Source organism: Lycorma delicatula, chromosome 4 (assembly GCF_047948215.1).
Source record: "Lycorma delicatula isolate Av1 chromosome 4, ASM4794821v1, whole genome shotgun sequence".
Classification (NCBI taxonomy): Eukaryota; Metazoa; Arthropoda; class Insecta; order Hemiptera; family Fulgoridae; genus Lycorma; species Lycorma delicatula.
Window position 1 is genome coordinate 73230974 of NC_134458.1, and position 22006 is coordinate 73252979.

The following is a 22006-nucleotide window of genomic DNA, read 5'->3' on the forward strand; positions in this document are numbered from 1 at the left end:
GAAAATCGTATGAGATTTTTTGAATTCAGTTTTCAAATTAAATATTTTGAGAAATATAATAAATATTTTGAAAAAATAATAAGTTCTAAAAAAAAAAAAACAAAACACCTCTTAGTATAAAAATGTAATATAAAAAAAAGTTACCAAAGTTAAACATTTATGATAATTAAGCGTTGAAAAAGTTAAGTTTTCAATGAAAGTGGTGGTACCTACCCATATTTTCCAGTAATAGATATTACATTCGATTTAGGTCTGGATTTTTATATTTTTTTTAATAGTTAAAAAAAAAAAAAGATTCTGTGTTGATATGGCATGTATTATACTTTCCCGTCTAGATAACGCTACATCAGAGCTATAGCTTTAGAAGGGAAATTATTATAATCGGTCCAATTTGAGCATATGTGGTTTTCACCGGATCTTGACGTTTTGACATCTAACAAACCCAAAAAAAACCGGATGGAAATCTTCCGGATATTAATGTTCGTATGTAGGTGTGTTCGGTGTTGGCCTCTAAATCACTTTATATTACCAGAACTACTGGACCGATTTTGACCAAATCTACTCAGATTACTTCTATACACAGGGCATTGATGCCATTAAATTTTCAACTTAAACAGGTCAAGATGGTGAGGCTGTAGCGCAAGGTCACCCTCAGTATCTCGAGATTTCGTCTAATTACGGTTATATTTGTCTTAAGCACATTTGTTAACGATTAAAAAAAACAATATTTGAAAATAATCTTTTTGCAAAATCGCACTCTCACCACAAAAAATGCTGTAGTAGTCGTCTGCTATGTTGTCACGTCACAGATGAGCGGTAGAATTAAATAAAGTAATAATATTTAGTGTAAGAAATAACTCGGTCTGTCTCAACTCGATAGCCCGGTTGACTCGGTATCTGGTGCGTTAAGACTCGCGGCTACACCAGTCTGCCGACCTATTTGTTTTATGTAAGTTGTGAAATTACCTTTGTGTAGTTAGTGCCAGCCGTCGTCGATAGTACCGCCACACCTACGCGAGTTAAATACGGTATGCGCGCGCGCTTTAGTTAGAATGATTTAATTAAATAAACGAAAAAATATTAAATTAATATGTATGATAAATATTTTAAATTAAGTTGTGTGTGTTAGCCGTGCTTCAGAAACAACCCACATAGTTTTTTTTATGTACGTTGAAACCACATTTTAATACTTTTTATTTAATTTATTTTTTTTTAATTATAGAGAAAATTTGTTGATTGGTCCCGTTAAAAATGTTTCCCTGACAACTTAAACGGAAAATGAATTTGACGAAAAATAAGCTATTCTGATAAACGATCTTTCATTTTTCTATCATAATTAGATAGAGCGTAACTACATCTATCAAGATTTATTCTGAATTTCAAAGTCTTTTTCTGCCTGCACTTGAGGTAAAAAGAAAAAACTGCATTCCATATTGCCTTACCTTACACAGGCTCACAGACTACATCGGCTTATGTGCAATCCATTTTCTTGTTTTTATGAAGACTAAGATTTCTTCTTTTTTCCTGCAAATTCATGCAAAAAAGCGGGTTTAGTATAGCTATTTTAAATTAAATAAATAAAACCGATTTGAAATAACTGCAACAAAGGCGTAAAAACATAAAATTATTTTTCATTTTTTAACTTAAAATCTGTATTCTTGCGTGGTGATGGGTGGGATTTTATACTACTGTAGAATCTCTTGTTGCATCGTATTTTGTTGAAAATCTTTCCTATTTGTCCAGTGTAGAATTTTATGCAGTTAAAGTAAGTTAGTTTGTATCCTCCTAAAACTATAATTTTTGTACGTTCGTTAAACGTGTTTTGCTTATGAATTTTTTTTTGTATTTCGGTTTTTGAAAGTTCCATCGGTATGCAGGTCAATTCATTTTCAAACGGTTTTGTTTAAATGTGTATTTTACATATTTTAATACGATATAATCTTTTTATTTTGATTTTTATTAGTTTTACTTTATATAAGAGCGATTCGACGAATACCCATGATGATTCGTAAATCTGTAATTCGTATTAAGTTTTTCTATCAAACCTTTAAAAAATATGAGTTCGTAAGTTTCAGTGCTACTGTTTTTCACCATACACGAAGCTCAGATACACTAAAATCTTTTTTTAAAAACTGAGCGTTTTTTTCTAAATCAGTAAGTTATGTTGAACAATATTGAATCGGTAAGTTATGTTTATAATTGTATTAAAGTATTAACTGTAATACAAAATTTATGGTAAGATTGCATTTGATACAAATAACTTAAGGAAAATTGCCAAACCGGTCAACTTAAAAATTATATAAGCGCATAAAGCATGTAATGAGATCGCGTAAAATATAAAAAATGAAAATATTTTGTAGAATTCTTTTACCGTAATAAATTAAAAATAACTTTGTTTTTAAAGCTGTCATTAGTTTTATAATATAGAGAGATATAAAAAAAAGTGGAATTCTTTGCCAAAAATAATTTTTTCATAAAAATAATAATTTAAAAAGAATTTTAGTAAGCAGAAGTAAGGTACATTTTAAGTTCTATAAATATATAAACGTAATTTTAGTTCGAGAGTTGAAATAGTTGATTTGTATTTGCAAGAAAAACTTATTTTAAATCGCTTTGTCATATTAGGCCAAACATTATTTTACAATTATAAGAAACACTTTTATATATATATATATTATATCATTATATTTATTTAATATAATGTGTAATAATGAATTATTTATTATATAATGTCATTAAATGTATCTAGAAGCAAGTATCTTTGTTACGTTTTGTTTTTTTAAATTTAACTATAACTTAAGAGGAACGAAATCAGTGGTAGTAGGAATCACTTTAGTGCGTTTAGTGTGATCAAAGAGACTGATTTTACTCCGTACCTTGTATCAGATGTAGATAAATAGGCTTTTATGGAAATATCTGAAGTCGTTAAACAATTATTAACTGAAATATTTGCGAAATGTTTATAACATATAAGAATTTATGTCGACATTATATTCTTTGCCTTCGATTATTCTAAGCTTAATTACGAGACGAAATACTGAGACAGGACTTATTTATATAAGGCCTTTGTTAACTATCCAAAAAGATTTTATTCGTTGATAGGCCGTAAGGATAACTTCGCAAAATCTTATCTTCATGAAATATATAATTATGCCAAAGGTGTTTTTTTTATATTAAAAAATATTTTTCAATTCAGTACAAATAGGGGAAGGGTTAATCAATTTTAATAAAATAATTAAAATAAGGAATATTTCTTTGGTTTAACCTCCCACTACCCCCCAAAAAAGTCTTACTGTATAAGAAAACATGTTTATTCTTGAGGCTTCAATTTTTTAAAGGTATTTTTTTTATTTGGCTAGGAATCAACCGATTTCATTAAAAATAGAAATAGGTGTACTGAATTTATTAGGTATTCTGAATTTATTTATTACTGAAAAATAGATTATTTTTCCAAAATTTTGCTTAATTATTTTTTTAATTTTATTTAACATTTTATTAATTTTCTCTCTTTCCATTATTTATTTGTTTAGTATTCGATGCAAAAAAGATGTTACTTGCCGGTCATAATGGCATCGTAGTAGATTTATACATCTGACTTTAACAATTCTTGTACAGAAACGTTGTCGTAATATAATCTATACATAATTACGTTCTTCACAAAAGATACTAAATTCTGATTTTTCCTTCATCTAAATGTTTTAAAACAGATTGGCTTCCGATCACTAAAATGTCGTTCGATTCTAGGTGCTTGTAACGAAACGACTGTAAGTTCTATCATATCAAATATATTTCGTTACGGATCGGATTATAGAATTATTCTGTTAACAGTTAAATTTTTAAATTTGATTTATTTTTGTATTTCTACAAAAGGGGAAACGTACGCAAAATTTATAGGAATTAAAATATAAAAATCTTATGACTTCTTCCAGATTTCGTGGATTAAAAAATATATGTAAAAATTTCATTAGTTTATCTATAGGAAAAACTGATTTGAAAATAGTTTAATTAAACGATATACATAATAAAATATAAAACCTTATTATTGTCATTATTTATATATATATATATATATATATATATATATATATATATATATATATATATATTATAATATAAAAATGTGGAGTATGAAAAATATTCATATAAAATTTTGTTTAAATATTTAATATTGAAAATAATCTACTATAAACATGTCTCCAAAGAGTCGACTTCAAAGCACTGTAATCACTTAAAGTAAAAATCTAAAACTAAATACGTATGTTGATGGTTAAACAGAAGTGATCTGTAATTTTAAATCAATTAGTAAAAATGAGTATATTAAAATTAAAATAAACATTAACTAAACAGTGCAAAATATTCCTACTTGTATTTGTTGTTTAAATCAAATGTTGAAAAATAAAACCAGGAATATACAATTTCGTTGTGAAACTCCAATCGGAAATCGAAGAAGTTTTTTTTTGGGTTTTATCAATATTTATATTCATTGTGTTATTAAACACACACACGCGCGCGCGCGTGTGTATGTAACTAATTTAAAAATATAATGATAAAAAGTAGTACTAAATATTTATTCCAATAACCATAGCACATTCTTTGTATAAAAGAAATAAGTTTTATTTGTTATATTATTTTTTAAAACTGCCTTAACATTTTTTCGTAATTATATTTTGTATCTTTATTCAAAATTTTACAGGAATTTGGGGAAGTTTTTTTTTACATTTTTTCTACCACTTTAAAGTTATGTAACAAGTTACACATCTGAAAAAATATATTATAAAAATATTTAAATGCATTACACAGAGGGTATAATTATTTGAACAATGTAATAGAGTAACATGTATCACCTCCGTATACGCAATACTTATATATAGGTAACATATGAACGGGTAATTTACAATTCAAATAGAATTATAAGAAAAATTAAGAGTTTATATACACAATAATGGCGTATATTCTAATATCATTTGATAATGTTTTGATATAGAGGTAATGTATTTGATTTTTTCAATGGAATTGCCAGATTAATGTTGTTAAATTACTGGCTTAATTTTTTCTTTTTTCTTTTTTTCTTTCTTTTTAATAACTTAACTTTTTTAAAGAACTTTTTTTATTCCTTTTTTTCTAAAATCATTTTTAATTTAATAATATTGTATTTACTACATACTAAGGTTTTCGTTCTGTTTTATTTTTAAACAATATTAATTACTGTCGTTAATAACCTTACTTTTTAGAAAACCACCTGACATAAAATGGACTAAATTTATTAACTTATTTAATTCTTCTTAAAACATTTTACTGTAAATTTCTTTATTTCTATTTCTACATAATTATGTTTTTTTCTTTTGAACTATTTATGAAATTAAAAAAAAAACAACCTCACTTGGTATTTTTTTCTTTTCTGCCAGTACTCTTTCATTCTCTGGCTAACTTCAATTCTCTATTCTTGGGAAGATTTCATTTCCTCTTTTCCTGTTGGTTTTTCTTAAAAACTCTTGAAAATTTTTATTTTATTTCTGAAAGTATTTCGATCCAAGATTTCTTCAATTTTAATATTTATTTCCTTTAGATATTTTTACCTTTCTTGAAACCAGATATTTCTAGTTTTTAATTTAGTTTAAAATAAAATATTCTTTTTGTTAATCCGATTGTTCGCTGTTTTTAGATATCCATAAAATCCTAATACATTTTTCTTATAGTGTGTTATTTCTTCAAATTTCTTCATTTGATTTTTAACTATTTTTTTTTTTTTTTTTTTACATTTAGGTCCAAAATCTTTCTTCAAATTTTCCTTTCTTTTTATAAATTAATTTTTCTGTTCTTGATTCTTTGATTGATATCATTTTTTTTTGCAGAGTTTAATAATTCTGTTTTAACGGTTTATCGGACTGGTTTAACTTTATAGTGTCTAAAGTTTGGTTAAAGGGAAAGGATATTTTGTTACATATTTTTTTTTTTTATTAGCCGATACGATAATTCCATTTTATTTTATTTCATTTCTGAGTTGGATCTTTTCAGGTCGTTATATTATATTATCTTTCCGAGATATTTACATTTTTCATCTACTTTAATGGTACCGTAATTAGTTTTAAAAAAATTCGGTTTGTTTTTAATATTCTTCACAGGAAATCTATAATCCCTTTTTTCTGTAATTTCTTCCAACATTTCTATTTGAATTTCTGCTACTTCAAAACTATTTACGTTTGCCAGATTATTCAAAAAAGAAAAAACAATCTATCTCTAAATTTTCCTTTTTTAACCTAATTTATTTTGTTCCCACCTCATTTAGTCTCGGTGAATTATGTTTTATTTATTTAATTTTAACGATAAATTTAATTTCAACATATTAAAAAATAAAAAAAAAGTAATACAATTCTTATAGGATTTTAATTTTGTTCATTATTAACTTTTCTAAAATACAACATTTTTTCCAACTGATGCTACTCCCAATCAATATTCCCGTTACATAAAATCCCGTTAAGTAAAATGGAATAACTTAAATATTTATTATTAATTCTTTTAATATCAAGGCTCTTATCTATCTGTACATCCACTGTAATACTAAAACTGCCTGTGTATCGATCTATTAGTAATGCATTTATCAACAAATTAGTTTCCTATACTTTTAACATACAGTGTAGAAATATAATTTAGTAATATTTTACAGTATATTTTTATATCGACTTCATTCAATATTGATTTTTTTTAACAAAAAAAAGGGCCATGAATCCTATATTACAAGTTTATATTTCATTCTTTAAAATATTTTTTATTATTTCTACAAACATGTTATTAATGGAAAATTAATTTTACGGCCCACTTATTTAAAGATCTACTGTAATTTATTTTTGATTTAATTCTGATTTATTTACATTAAAAAAAATTAAATTAAAATTACTAATATATTTAAGTTTAAAATACGTTTACTTTTGTTCAATCCAACATCCGTTTATTGTCTAGTGGCCCACTTGGGTCAATTATCAAACTGAAAGTGTTTAACTCAGCCTATTTTCTTCGTAACTAAGAGTATAATCTACAACTACACAGATATCAAAAAAAATTCCTTTCTAATTCTTAGATCTTTCTTTCTTTCTTTCTTTTTCCTGTTTAGCCTCCGGTAACTACCGTTTAGATAATTCTTCAGAGGATGATATGTATGAGTGTAAATGAAATGTAGTCTTGTACAGTCTCAGTTCGACCATTCCTGAGATGTGTAGTTAATTGAAACCCAACCACCAAAGAACACCGGTATCCACGATCTAGTATTCAAATCCATGTAAAAATATCTGGCTTTACTAGGACTTGAACGCTGTAACTCTCGACTTCCAAATCAGCTGATTTGGGAAGACGCGTTAACCACTAGACCAACCCGGTGGGTTCTAATTCTTATATCTACAGCCATTTTGTTTTACTGCATAAAAGCCTTCTCCCTTCTTATATTACTCTAGTTTTCATATCTTCTTAACATAACCCATTTTTAATGATTTTATTCTGTAAATAAAAAAATTATTCAATTTAAAAAAAAATCTAGTTCATAATAATTTTAAGCCGACGTTTATTCCGAAATATAATCCCGTATCGTTTAGTATTCTTCAAAAAATATTTTAGTCCCAGTTAAAAGAAAAAAAATATATAATTATAAAATTTTTATTTTCTTCACTTCAACTTTTAGAACGCTATCAAATATTTCCTTTGATTTCTAAATTTGAGAGATTACGATTAAAAAATAGAAAACAATAAAGAAAATATTTAAATTTAGATTAAATAACTGCGAATCTATAATTAAAAAAGTAATTTACAACTAGTAATATAAAAATAAAAACATTGTAAAGATATTAATTTTAGTACCAGTCAATAAATTACAGTAATATTTCTTCTTTTTGCTTTTAAATATCGACACTTACTAGTGGCCTACATTCAAACCATTCTTAAAACTCTCTAACGCACCCAATCTTTTGGATGATAGTTAATAAAGAAATCATGAAACGTATTATTATTTTTGTCTATGTCCTAACACACATACACATACACACACACACACACACACACACACACACACACACACACAGAGAGAGAGAGAGAGAGAGAGAGAGAGAGCGAGAGAGTGTTATTTATCTAAAAGGATTTATTGTTTCTTATATAATAACAGTGAATTGGTATAAGCTGCAGGGGACCAAATATTTGAACGGTAGGTTCGAACCACTACATACATACATATATATATATATATATATATATATATATATATATATATGACAATGACAAAGGAGTCGAGTCACAACAGAAGTGGCAGAGGGTAGCATTGTTGTGGTAAATCCATTGTTACGAGATGAATGAGTACCAAACCGATACAGCAGATTTCATCATCTTCTTTTTCTTTCAACTGTTGGGTATCATTCGTCAACCGGATAAAAGCAAAGGCAGCCGGAGAGAACAGGGGAAGATAGGAGAAAGAGAAAGTGAGAGCGAAAGAGAAAGAAAATGTGTGCCGGGGGTATATATACACACACACAACACACTATACAATCATCATCCCACCCTACATAACAAAAGCTCTAATGGATTAGCGGAGAATCCCGGAACCCATCTTTTCACACCTAACCTATCTGCTTAAGAGGCTTTCAGCGTTTCCATACATCTCATTTCAGATTAGACGAAGAGTATTTTTTCTATTTATTTTTTTTTTACAAGTAACAATCTCTTTTTTAATAATTGTCTCACATACAACCCTTCTTGTAGTTTAATATAATCATGAAATACAATTTATATACGATTTTATTTAGTTATTATTTTAATTTTTGTTTTAAAATAAATTATATTTGATAATGATTCGCTTAATTCTCATTTAAAAGAAAAACAAAAAAAATTAGGGCTAATTATTTATTTAAAAAAATATATTCTTGTTCAGTAAAATTCTTAATTTTTTATCGTAAATGAATAGATAATTATGAAGAGAGTTACTGAGCTTCAAACTCATCGGAAAAGATATAATATTATTAGATTAATTTTAAATCCAAAAGTTACACTATTATAACGTTGTTTAAATTTAAAATAGTAAACGGAAAAACAGCTATTTGTGTTACTCAAAACAAGAATTTTATTAACGTATAATTTTATAAATTATTTACCAGGTATACAGAGGTTGTATTAAATAGTGCTTGTGCTTTTAATATAAACAATTTTAATGTATATCTGTTATTTTATTACGAATTAATTTTTAAACAAAGTAGTATAACTTCAGCGTTTTTCTTTTAATCTTTCTTATTGCCCATTTTACTCTGTTTGTAGTTAATTAAAGTATATTTTTGTCTTAGATTTTCTTTTATTACATATTGCTTTAATACATCTCTCTTGATTTATAAAGTACTTATATTAAATTACAATTATATCCCGTAGGCTTAAATAAACTACTGCGTATCATGTGAAATAGTGCGTGATTAACATTTAGAATGTAGTTGTTAATGTTTCATGTTATAGTGAAATAAAATCGCCCCCTCACTTACCATGAATTATTTATATTTACTCAGAGAAAAAAGGATTTATTTAAATTAAAAAAAAAAAAACAAAGAAATACAAAAATTTATTCCAGTGTAATGCAACAGAAGTATAGAGATTGAAGAATAATATCTCTTTGCTCTGACCAGTAGATTTAACCTAACTTGTTCACACTTGACATAAAAATCACTCAACAGAAACACTAAGTGGTCGAAAACATCTGCTGCTGACGTTTAAGTTCTTTCTTTTCAACTTCTATGTGTGTGGCTTTTTAAACATACATACATACATATATATATATACACACACACACACACACACACACACACACACACACACACACACACACACACACACACACACACACACACACACACACACACACATGAATGCATAAGTAATTTAAAAACTCGGAGTTTTCTCACATTATCATCACACCATCCAGTTTACTAACAATTTATTTATTTAACAAAAAATTATATAAACCAAAAAAAAAACTTCATAACGTTATGTAAATTAAACACTTCATACTTTCAGTTATAAATCATCGTAATATATCTTTTCACTTATATCTTTTCTAATCCGAAGGTTTTTTTATTACTTTCTTTTTTGACAGAAATAATAATTTTAAAAACTTGTTAATAATTTATTAGTTAAAATATATTTTTTTTATTTTATATTTTATTTTAATATAAAATAAAACCAACTTCTGCGGATCGCAAAACCGACTGCTTTTAAAATAATTTTATGTTAAAATTATTTCGAAGTATTTCTTATTTTTATGATTAATTTTCCTCATAAGCTCGAAGGTTGTGCGTGGGAATATGGAGTGTAAATTCTATAGCGTACGACTATTGACATGCCTGAACCAGAAAAGATGAGACTCTAACCACTTCTCTACAGAGGTCCGATGATGGAGTATTACAAATTATTTTGCTTTTTTGATAAAATTAAGCGCTTGAGTGACTATTTGAAACAACATATTTTAATAAAAATTGACCCGATTAATTTTCAGTAACGTTGAGAAAACTGTATGTAGTTCATTGATCAGTATGAGGAAATGTATTTGAATTCATGTAAAAAAAGATTCTTTTCTAAATAAACTCTATTTTAGCTTGAAAAGATTTCCTGAAAGTACAATTCCTTGTAATTTAAAGAGGGAGTAATTTTTTCATTAAATATAATATATACAGACTTCTTTTTGAAAATTTAATTAAGCGTAAAGAAACGGTTCTCAAAATTAATCACCTACTAAAAGAAAAACAAACTAGAATTAAGAAGCACTAGATAAATAATTTTATATTAAATAACGATAAAAAACCTTAAGCTGTTTTAAAATTTTAGATCTAAGTAAAGTCTTCTTTGTGTAAATTTTCTACAACCCTACAGCAATATGAGAATCAGAACATGCTGCTAAGTCTAAGTGGGAAATTTAAGTCGTTTAAATTTTTTAAAGTTAATTTTTCGCTTTCGTCTTGGACTATTTTAAATGATAGTCTGCTCTAATAAATAATTTTTTAGTCAATAAATGTTCTTATTTTATAGACAAGAGTAGGAATATATATATATTATTATTATATCTATTTTATATTTTTTTACCTGTTAATTTTTACTATATTTAATGATAGTGATTGTTTAACAATCAAAATTTATATGTATTTGTTTTTTTAAACGGTTATAGCGTCTCTATTAATAAAGAATTTTGAATAAAAAGATTTTTTAATAATGTATCTAATAGTTTGTTTTTTTTTTGGGGTTTTTTAGCAAAATTTTATTAAGTTTGATAATTTTTATACAAAAACAAATAAAAGAATAAATGCAATCGAATTAAACAAAAAAAAAAAAACAAAAAAAAATCTTAATAAAATTTGTTATGGCATTTGAGAAAAAAACTGTATTTCAACTTGGTATATGAAAATTTGGTACGTAAAATTTTTGACATTATAAATAATTAACCTATTAGCTTGCATATATTATTGTGTTAGTTCTTTGTATAAATTATTTTGATTAATTGTACTCTGACTTGATTTGAATTTAATTCGAAAAGGCAATCACGCCATATTGCATTTTACAATAAGCTAAGTGTCGGTTATGATAGATTAATTTATTCTTTACAGGCAAATAAAAAACTATTTTTGTTTTATAATTGAACTTAATAAATTTAAAAAATATATTTATGATAAGTAAATAAGTACTGTGCGTTAACATAGTAAAATTTTACAAATTGACAAGTTTGGTGAAATAAAACTAATTATTCCTTCTAACAGATTTAAAAAATGAATTTCAAAATTGTAATTTTATTGACTGTTTTGAAGCCGAATATTTCTCTACAGATTAGAACTTAAAAAAAAACATTTTAGGATTTTTTAAAGGTTTCCTAATATTACTGTTATAACTACTCGCCTGTACTATCTTACTATGCCTAGATGAAAAAAATATCTTTAAACAAAATACAAGAGAGATTAATAAATGTTTTTATAAAATTCAGATTAAGTTGTGATATTTAATAATCAGGAACTGATTTTACTTTTTAACAAACGTTGATCAGATTTATAATCTGAATAAGAAAACCTAACTGTATAAAAAAGATAAAACTAATTAATAACAATTTCTTCAGAATTTACTTGATTATACTTTTAAAGTTAAAACAAAAAAAAATGGAACTCTTCAGAGAATACATAGGAAATACAAGAATAGCAAACAATTTTATTTATTTATTAAATAGGGTTATTAGTTTGTGATTATTCCAAATACATCATTCACAAAAAAAAAAACAAAAACAAATCAATTCAACCTGTGATGTCCTTCGAATAAATGACTGTAACAGGATTTTGATAGATGAAGTTTTGTAAAAGATTATAACTACGCATTTTGCGTTTTTCCTCATAGATTATTATTTAAAAAGATAAATATTTAAGTTCAATTAAAGTAAAAAAAAATTTCTTAATAGTTTTATTAAAATAAAGTATACAACTTTATTAAATTGATAAATTAAAAAAAAAAATTGATAAATACAGGAGTATGGTTAAAACGAATTCGATAATGTTTTATAATAAAAGAAAAAATTAAACAAAATGTTAACAGGATCCTGTCACATATAAAGAATAATTTGAAAGTATCATGACTCTTCTACGCAACAATTTTAAAATACATCAGACATGAATTTTTTATAGTTTAACATCGTTATTAATGAGTGAATCTACCAATTTGAACATAATAATTATACGCATATTAATTTACGTATTAATATTTTTATTTAAATTTATATTACAATTTCAGCTCTGATATGGGATGAAGATCCATGAAAATATTTATTTTTACCTAAAAAAACATACACCAATCACTTCTTAGTCGATTTTAATTTTTATTATAATATTTAAAAAGATAAAATTTTAAAATACCAAAAAAAGGTTATCCTGATTGCATTTTCTTTGTGCGAGATCATCTTTATTAATATTAATGTTATCGGTAAATATTTTAGTATTACGTAATCAGTAACGTAACTGGACTATATGAATCGTACTTTGAAAAAAAAAATCAAATTTTTCTAAATAAAATGACGTACACGTCACGTACTGAAATACTCAAATTAATTAACGTTGCGGATTTGAAAATACGATGTTATATGGAGTCTGTTAACTGTATTTCTAATCTGTTTTGATGACTGAAGTACATAGAGCTTTAATCCTTATCGTAGACTATTTTTAGCAGGAATTTTCCGGTTTCAGATCGATAAACCCATGATAATACCTCTAATTTTATCCCAAAGACTAAAATTACACCTTTATTTAGCTACATAGAGACAAATTTATCACACGAAAGTCATACTGAATAAAATAAATATTTTAAACTTAAAAATATTACCTCGTATGTAATTTAAAACGCATTCTTTACTTAGATTACACTAAATTTAAAGAAAAATACATAAATAAATAAGCGTAGGAAAAAATATATATATTTAAAAACAACGTATCATATTTTGCAGAAAGCAACAAGTGTGTTAAGATCATGTCTAACAAATGTTACAAAGGAACCACCCTCGCTTTTCTGTATGTTGTTGGCTAAACATAGTGATATATCTACTAACACAAACGCACACACTTACTTCTGTTATAAACTGTTCCCTATTAGGCGACAATACTTAGGGGGAAAATGTATATTATACTCCTTACCCCTAACTAACCTATTCAGAATTACGGTAAACCCTTTACTAAACCCTTTATGAGGTAAAGGGTTAAATGTACTCCATTTTATATAACAAGATACACGCACGGGTGAAGAGAAAGAAAAAGAGATAAAAGGACTATTATAAATAAGTAATGGTTAAAAAATAATTATTTCAATTTTTTTGGTTGTAATTAGTAATAATTTTAAATCCGTAATTATTTTTTCTTATTATTGAACTTTATTAAATAAATTATGAAATAATAAAATGCACAACCTAATGCTAAAATATTTCACACCGTTGTATGAGATTCAATTCAACTAAAGGATATTTAAATTTTAAAAAATGAATTCGATTTTCTATAGGTTGTATAGAAATTATGTCAGATTTAAATGAATAAAAAATTTAATTCAACGAAATTTTTCTTGAACATCCTCGATAAAATGTCTTTGAGTTCGTCTTCTTTTTGAAACGGATATGGTAGAAAACTTTTTGCACTGTGGTAATGAAATTAAAAAATAAATAAATATTGTAAAACAATTAAGAAAATTCAAGTTTACAGCAAAAATGAAACATTTGTGATCCTTATATGGCAATGTATAAAATTTATTTTTAAGGTTTACAAATTATGTGTTTATAAACAATAGTTTTGTTTTAAGATTCGTGAAGATTTTATTCTTTAAGTTTTTAATAGTGTCCATTACATTTACATAATGTTTACAGAATTTTATGTCAAACTTCCAGAAAATAATTACATAATTCAAACTGAAGAAAAAATGTCCGTTGAACTAGTTCAAAGAATTTTTTCGTTTTACGTCGGTCTGTTTGCTTGTGCATATACATTTTTTTTTTAAAAATGAATAACTTCTCATCAAGATTGGATATTAAATAAAAATTTGGTATTCAGATTTTGTACGTGACCTTTAACAGCGTACCAAATATAAAAAATACATATTCATATTTTCAAAATGAAAATTGAATATTTAAATCGTATTTATTTTTTAAAAAACAAGTTTTTGAAAAATAATTTTAAAAGAAATTGGATTTTTAATGTTTAAGAAAGTTTTATCTTAAAATTATGACAGGTCGAATTACTACTGTGTTATGTTAATCTCTTATCGAATAAATAGCTGTTATCAATTTGTTGAAAATGAAAAGCAGTAATACAACAGAAGTCATGCGCGCGCGCACACATACACACAAAAAAAAATATATATATAATTGGAACAATAACTTAGTATCTTCAAAAAAAAAATTACATACAAATTAAATTACTTAAAAATAATTATGTTTAGTAAAGACTAGGTACTATTTAGTATTCAACCTGAAATTATAACTAAAATTTAACATTATAAGAGTATTTGGTTTCTGAATTTTTATGGAAAAAGAAACAGTTTGATCTGATTCTCAAGTGTGTTTATATATATAAACCTTCTTCTATTCAAATTTATTTAAAAAAAAAAAAAATCCTATAATTAACTTTTTGCTCCTTCGTATTTATTGTAGTCTGTATGCAAAGCATACCCTAATGAAGTAAGGGTAGAAGTACACAATACTTCATTATCTTATGTATTATTTGTTTATATAATTACCTATAATGACTGAACGATTAACAGTTTTTATTAGTGGAGCGTAGTTAAGATCATCAGATCCTCTCTTCTATTTACCATTACAAACAAAAATTCATGATATATCTACATATAACATATACAAAAAGAAAAATATAAAAATGTTAAGTGAAACAATGTTTTCCAAGAATTAGTAATTTCAGATGATATTTTACATTTTGTTAAATTTTATAACTAATTTTTTTACTTTCGAGACTAAAAATCATCTGAATCATTTAATGAAGAAGTAGGAAGTATAGTTTTAATTCATAGATTAATCGTTAGCTACCGTTTATCTTAAACATTCTCTCTAGATGATCCACCTCTAATTTAATAATTTTTTTATAATTTTTTCATTTAAGTTGGATTTCAAAAAATAGAATAATAATAAAATTATAATCTGTACCTTTCTGAAAACATCAGAAAAATATGTTAGAAGCGTTTAACGTGTTTTCCGTTCCTCTCATAGATCTAATGGTTTTTGGTAGTCGTACCCCAAAAAAAAAAAGAATAAAAGCTAAAATAATTTGCACCATTTACTTCTAAGTGGGGAAACGCCGTATTTTTACGATGAAAAATTATGTTTAATTATATAATTTATATTTAAATTTGTCATAAATTTTACACTAATATAATTAATTTTAATGATTAAAATTAGATTAATTTATTATAATTTTATGTAAGACCACAAATTCATAAAAAACTTCGTTTCTGAAACAATTTTTGAAGGTACAGAATTTTTAAAGATAAATTAAATAGTTTACGGATATTAGAAGCGAAAAAAATCATCACAATTGAAATGTATTTTTTTTTTTATTTACAAACGCCGTCCATGGTGGTTTAATAAGTGGTTACATTAATTTGGTAATTTGGATAATTATAAAGAAGAATTGAATAAAGGAGTATGTAAATATTTTTTCTATGTCAATTTGTAGTTTTTAATTCGGGTTTTTAAAAATTGCTTTATTTTCTCCATGTCGTTAAAAAAAATAATGAAGAAAAATGAATAATGTAAAACAAAGAATGATTTACTAGGTCGGATTGTAATACCTTTTACGCAGAACAGTATAACGTATAATTATTTTTTTGTACGATTTTTTTTTATTGTTGTTGTACAGTAACATACAAAACCAGCCGTTAAGTTGTATTTGAATACTTAATGTAGGATGATATATAAGATTTGTGGGTGTTGGTAGTATGTGACTCGAACATTTTTGGGGAATACTTTACATTTATAAAATAGGAAACAGATATTTCTTTTAGTTAATTTTTATTTTATTATTATTTTAAGAGTACTAATTTTTAAATTTTTGTTTATTTCAGGTCCAAGATCACGTAGAATTAAAAAGAAAGATAAAAGAGGGGAAGAAAAAAGACCGAGAACAGCGTTTAGCGGTGACCAATTATCGCGTCTTAAAAGCGAATTCACTGAAAATAAATATTTAACTGAAAGAAGACGTCAAGAATTAGCGAAAGAATTGGGCTTAAATGAAGCGCAAATAAAAATATGGTTTCAAAATAAAAGAGCGAAAATAAAAAAAGCAGCCGGTACAAAAAATCCTTTAGCGTTACAACTGATGGCGCAAGGCCTTTATAATCACAGCACCGTTCCTATGAGTGACGAGGAGATGGAAGAAATGAACAATCCGTCCACTACTCCTGTTAAACAGTGTTAAAGTGTTAAAAATATATCATCATAACTTAAATAAATTTATGAAAAAAGTGAAATTGAATAAAAAAAAAGAATATATCGGCTTGTTGTTTTTTATAAACGAAACAAAATTAGAAAAAAACTTCATTTAACGTCTTTAATGAATAATGTGCATTACTTTTAATTATTACGATAATTAAAATTAAGTTTAGTAGTTCTGCCAAAAGCTTTAAGCTAGTTACATACTAGCTGAACATTGAAAAAAAATTATATACATAGGGAAATTTTTATTACAACATAATAATAATTAGTATTTTGTAAAAATTTTAGCATTATAAATATAATTATAATTATAAGCTGATTAATTAATTATATTAATTTATTTATAATAATTATGAAATTAATATGTATCTTACATTTTTTTATGCAACCGTGTTAATTTTATAATTACGAATGAAAAATATTTTGAAAAGAAGTAAATATGATATATTTAATTATAAATAAAATTAAAGAAAAACAAATAATGTTTGTTTGAATATTTAAATCTTCAAAAAATGTACTTTTTTCATATTTGGTTTGTAGATGTGTGATAGATCTGGACTGTTTATTTCACTCAGAAATATTCAGGAGTGCTAAAATCTGAATTTACGGTTGAAAAATTGAGTTTTTTTCTTATAAAAGTATATATTAATTAATAAGATTAAATTCAAATTTAACAAAAAAGAAAATCATAAAGAGCAATTTTTATATTTCTCATATTAAAAATTAACAGTAAAAAAGATTAAATACGTAGTATGGGCATACATACGTACGGGTTCCACAAACATATTTACCATTTTATCTATTATAATATGCGATCTATTTTTAAAAGCGTTATATTGTTTCTAATATATATAAATGAGATTAAAAATTTGATTATGTACTTATTTTAAAGAATTATAAGTATTATCTAATAACTATTTATTTATTTGTATTATTTTGTAACCGGTTACAAAATTTAATTTTTTTATTTCGACGAAATAGAACGATTTAAAATTTTTTTCATAATATTGAGATCCGTTTTGAAACTTCGTTCTAACGACATGTTTCGGGAATAAGTCTTCATCATCAGGTGTAAATATGTTAATCCATTACATTACGAGTATATTTATAAAGACAAGCACTAATAAATCCTAATTATTATACATAACATACATATATCATAATATCTAATATATAAATTATTCTATTTTATTAATATTTACCTTCATAATATAATGGATTAGAATATTTACATCTGATGATGATAACTTCTTCCCGAAAATTATGTTAAAACAAATATCGAAGTTAAAAAACGGGTGTAAAGTAAGGTACACGTTAAAAATGTTTTTTTTTAATTTATTTTAATAAATTGGAGTCCGTTAAAAATGAAAGTAGAATAGTATTATTAATATAATTAATGATATATCATTATTAATTTAAATTTATGTGAATGATAAGTCTGATTATTTTTTTATAATACGTAATGGTACAAAGAAACAAACGAAATAAATCTGATTTCGAATGAATGATATTTATAATTTAAAAAATAGAATAATAATAATTATAATAATAAATATGTTATTACCTTAATGTTTGTTATGTTTTTGGTATAGTTTACTGAAAAAAAAGTAAGTAAATGAAAAAAATATAAAATACTCGCATAAATTTAAATACACCGGCAATATAGATAGCGGCTGAGAAGTGTAAGTCAGTACAAGGTAGTATAAAGGGAAATTTTACACGCTCGCAATTTTATAGTACCATTTCATATCATTGTTACCATAGAAACGTTGTCGGTATTTATTTACTCTATTATTAAAATCAGCGGTAAAAACAGTAACAGGGTGCACGTAAACGATGAATTAATAAGTAGAACGGCAAATAATAGTTCGATGATTTAATGGTAAGAGGTTACCATTCGTGTAAACTCTTTATTTTAAGCTAATTTCCAGCTGCTACCTATGCTATTTTGTAAATTTTCGGTAAACTTTTCAATTTTATGTGAAAATTAATCGAGATAATTTAATATCAGTCTATAAAACAAAACTGTACAACTATTTTGTGGTAATTAATTATTTTTATTCTAAAAAAGAAAATGTAATGCACTAATTCATTCAATTAAAAAATACAAAAGATGTATTTTTAAACCAAGTTTATAGGTTCTATACATAGATCAAAATAAGATTATTCTCCCTCCAACTAGCAGATGCACAAAAGATAGTCAGGGTTACCACACTGATAATTCCAATTATCCTACCCGAATATAAATTGTAATTGTAAAACTTTACTACCGTTGTGTGCTGTGCATAATATAAAGTCGTGAAATTACCGCTGTTTAAGTAAAAAAATGTTCACTACTTTCCTTTAATAATGCTTAATTATTTAAATTTATTCTAGTTCGGGTATTGTATTAAATTAAAAAAAATTAATAATCTTTAAAAAAATCGTTTTATAAGATGAAAATACAATCTTCTAATCCATAATTAAAAAAAAAAAAAAAAAAAAAAAAAAAAAACAAACAATGTATAGTTAAAGGAAGATAAGATTTTTGAGAAAAATAATTCCTCATTATTTCAGGGGTTAATTTTGCCTAGTTTCTCCCTAATTTCTAACAGCACATTATATGAATAGAATCCGTTACAAAAATTGTAAGATTTGTAACCAATCTAAAAAATGAAATTGAGGTAGCATTAAATTTTGTAAAATCACTTTATTTTACCGATTTTTATGTTAGAAATATTGATCGAAGGAAATTACCTCATACTAATTAATTATAGACATATTTAGGAAAGCATTTAAAAAAATCGATAAAAATTATTATGAAACAATTTTAAAACAAACTGATACATTTACTTGTAATGTGGATTCAGTCCATAATATATTTATTCGTTTACGAACCCAATAACGAAGGGAAGTTTCGGATTGAATAATGCTAATTTTATTCTAACTTAACCGTTAAAAACACCGTTTATTTTTTTTAATTTCAAGGTTATAAGGCACAATTAACCCTGATAAAAATTATCCCTACGAAACAACATAATTTAGTAATTTGATTTACAGATATTCTTTGAATAAAAATTGAGGTAACTGTTTTTTTACAATCTTTAATTTCTATTTTTACAAATATTCTTATGAATATTTTTCGGTACAATATTTCAAAAAGTAAAAATCCTCTCTAAAGTAGAACAGGGACCTCTCATTTTCCAAAAGCATACAACCCAAAAGCGAATGTGATATTTTTTTAAGAAAACTCAATAATATTTTTGAGTAAAGTATTTGGAGAAGGTTTTTCATTTTAAAACCGGTTTGGTATAAGTCTTTTAAGGCCTTTTTGAGAAAAGTAATGGAAAAATTCTTTCTTGGACGGGAAAAAATTCTTGGTTATGGATTATAAAGCTCATCGGTTACGAACGAAGAATCGTTTGATTGTAAATACCTATAAAACAATTTTAATTAGATCAGTCACGCGATTTAAAAGCGAAACGAACAAATTTTCCTAAAAAAATGTCACTTAAAAATTAAAAAATCTTATTATTTTCATATTTATTTAATAAATTTTTTTAACGTTATTTAGTTAAAAGTAATCGGACATTTTATTTAATGTTCTAAAAATTAGATGAATTTTTTCACGATGAAACGTAATTAAAAACCATGTACTCAGTTTTGTATCCACTTATAAAAAATTCGTAGTCTTTTTTAAATGTTTTTCAAATTAAAAAAATAGATTCATTAAAATTTATTGATTTATGTACTAATTGAATTATTCGGTATTCCTTCAGATATAATTTCTAACGAGTATGTTTTCCAGAAGAGAATCTTAATCAAATATCTGATAAATATTTCATACCAAAATATGTTTCTAATTTTACTTTTTCTTTGAAATGTTAACCGTAATGTATAATTATACAGTAATACAAAAAAGAAACGGTTTTCAAAAAGACGAGAGGGATGTTGTTTCTTTTGTAATTTCAAAAAACCTATTATTTTATGAAAATTCTATTTGTTTTCATTTAGAACCACTTCAAACGTGTAAGAAAATTCATATATAGATGCGTTTATAAACTTTTGGTATTTAGGAAACGCATTCTAAAATAAATAATTAAAAGTAAGAAAACGGGTATTTTATAATTCCTAACATATAATGGGATATAAACAAAAGGTTTATAAATATTAGAGTTTTTTAAATTTAAATAAAATCACATGATTATCAGTTCAAATTGTATTTTTTTTTTTCAACAAATATGCTCGTTTACTTTTGTTTCCTGGTACGTTTGAATCTACTTAAATTGTATACGCAGGATCTTTTATAGAAGATTCCATTACAAATTTTAATTCAACTTTTTTTAAATAGGGTTGATTTGATCTCATTATTAATTTAATTTCACTAATTTATATTCGGGTAATTTTTCATTACGAGATAAATAAACAAAATCTGTTAAAAGTTGTATTAAAGTCTATATCTGTTTTACTAAAAAATACCTCACAGTACGAAAATTAATATTAAATTTAGCCATTTTAAAATGAATTTCATAGCGTATTATTACAATTATAATTATTAAAAAATTTCAGTGAAATAGAAATTTTAGAGGTAATAGTCTATGAATTAAGATATTCAAAGGAAATCCTTTTTCTTAATGTTGTTTAGTTTCTTTAAAAAACGACTTTTCCATTATGTATTTTTCCGTAAAACTCAACCGTAAAAAAGGAGGGAAGAAAAAATAAATGACGTATTAACAAAAAAAAAATTTAATAAGCTAATTTTTGCGACAAAAAAAATTATAATTTAAAAAAAAAAAATATTATTGGAATAACAAATTATTATTATTTTTACCTTATACTTTTAATTACGACAGTAATAAATTATAAGAATAGTATGAAATATCCACATTTATTTATTGTTTGAGTGTCTTAAATATCTTTAATTGTTGTCCGTTATAATTATTATAATATTGTATATAATTTATTTGTAATTGTATAATATCTTTGCATATAATATTAAAATGTACTATAGTACAAAACGTACTATTTATATATATATATATATTTTATATAGGTTACATATAAGTATAA

The 22006-nt window shown here is 24.9% G+C and overlaps 1 protein-coding gene across 1 annotated transcript in view; it reads left to right on the forward strand.

The window, feature by feature from the left end:
* Window positions 1-17012, forward strand: part of LOC142322874 (uncharacterized) — a 58371-nt gene extending 41359 nt beyond the window's left edge. The window contains exon 2 of the mRNA XM_075361964.1: window positions 16588-17012. Coding sequence (XP_075218079.1) covers window positions 16588-16940 — 353 coding nt within the window. The 3' untranslated portion in view covers window positions 16941-17012. The remainder of the gene's footprint in view (window positions 1-16587) is intronic.
* The last annotated feature ends 4994 nt before the right edge of the window (window positions 17013-22006 follow it).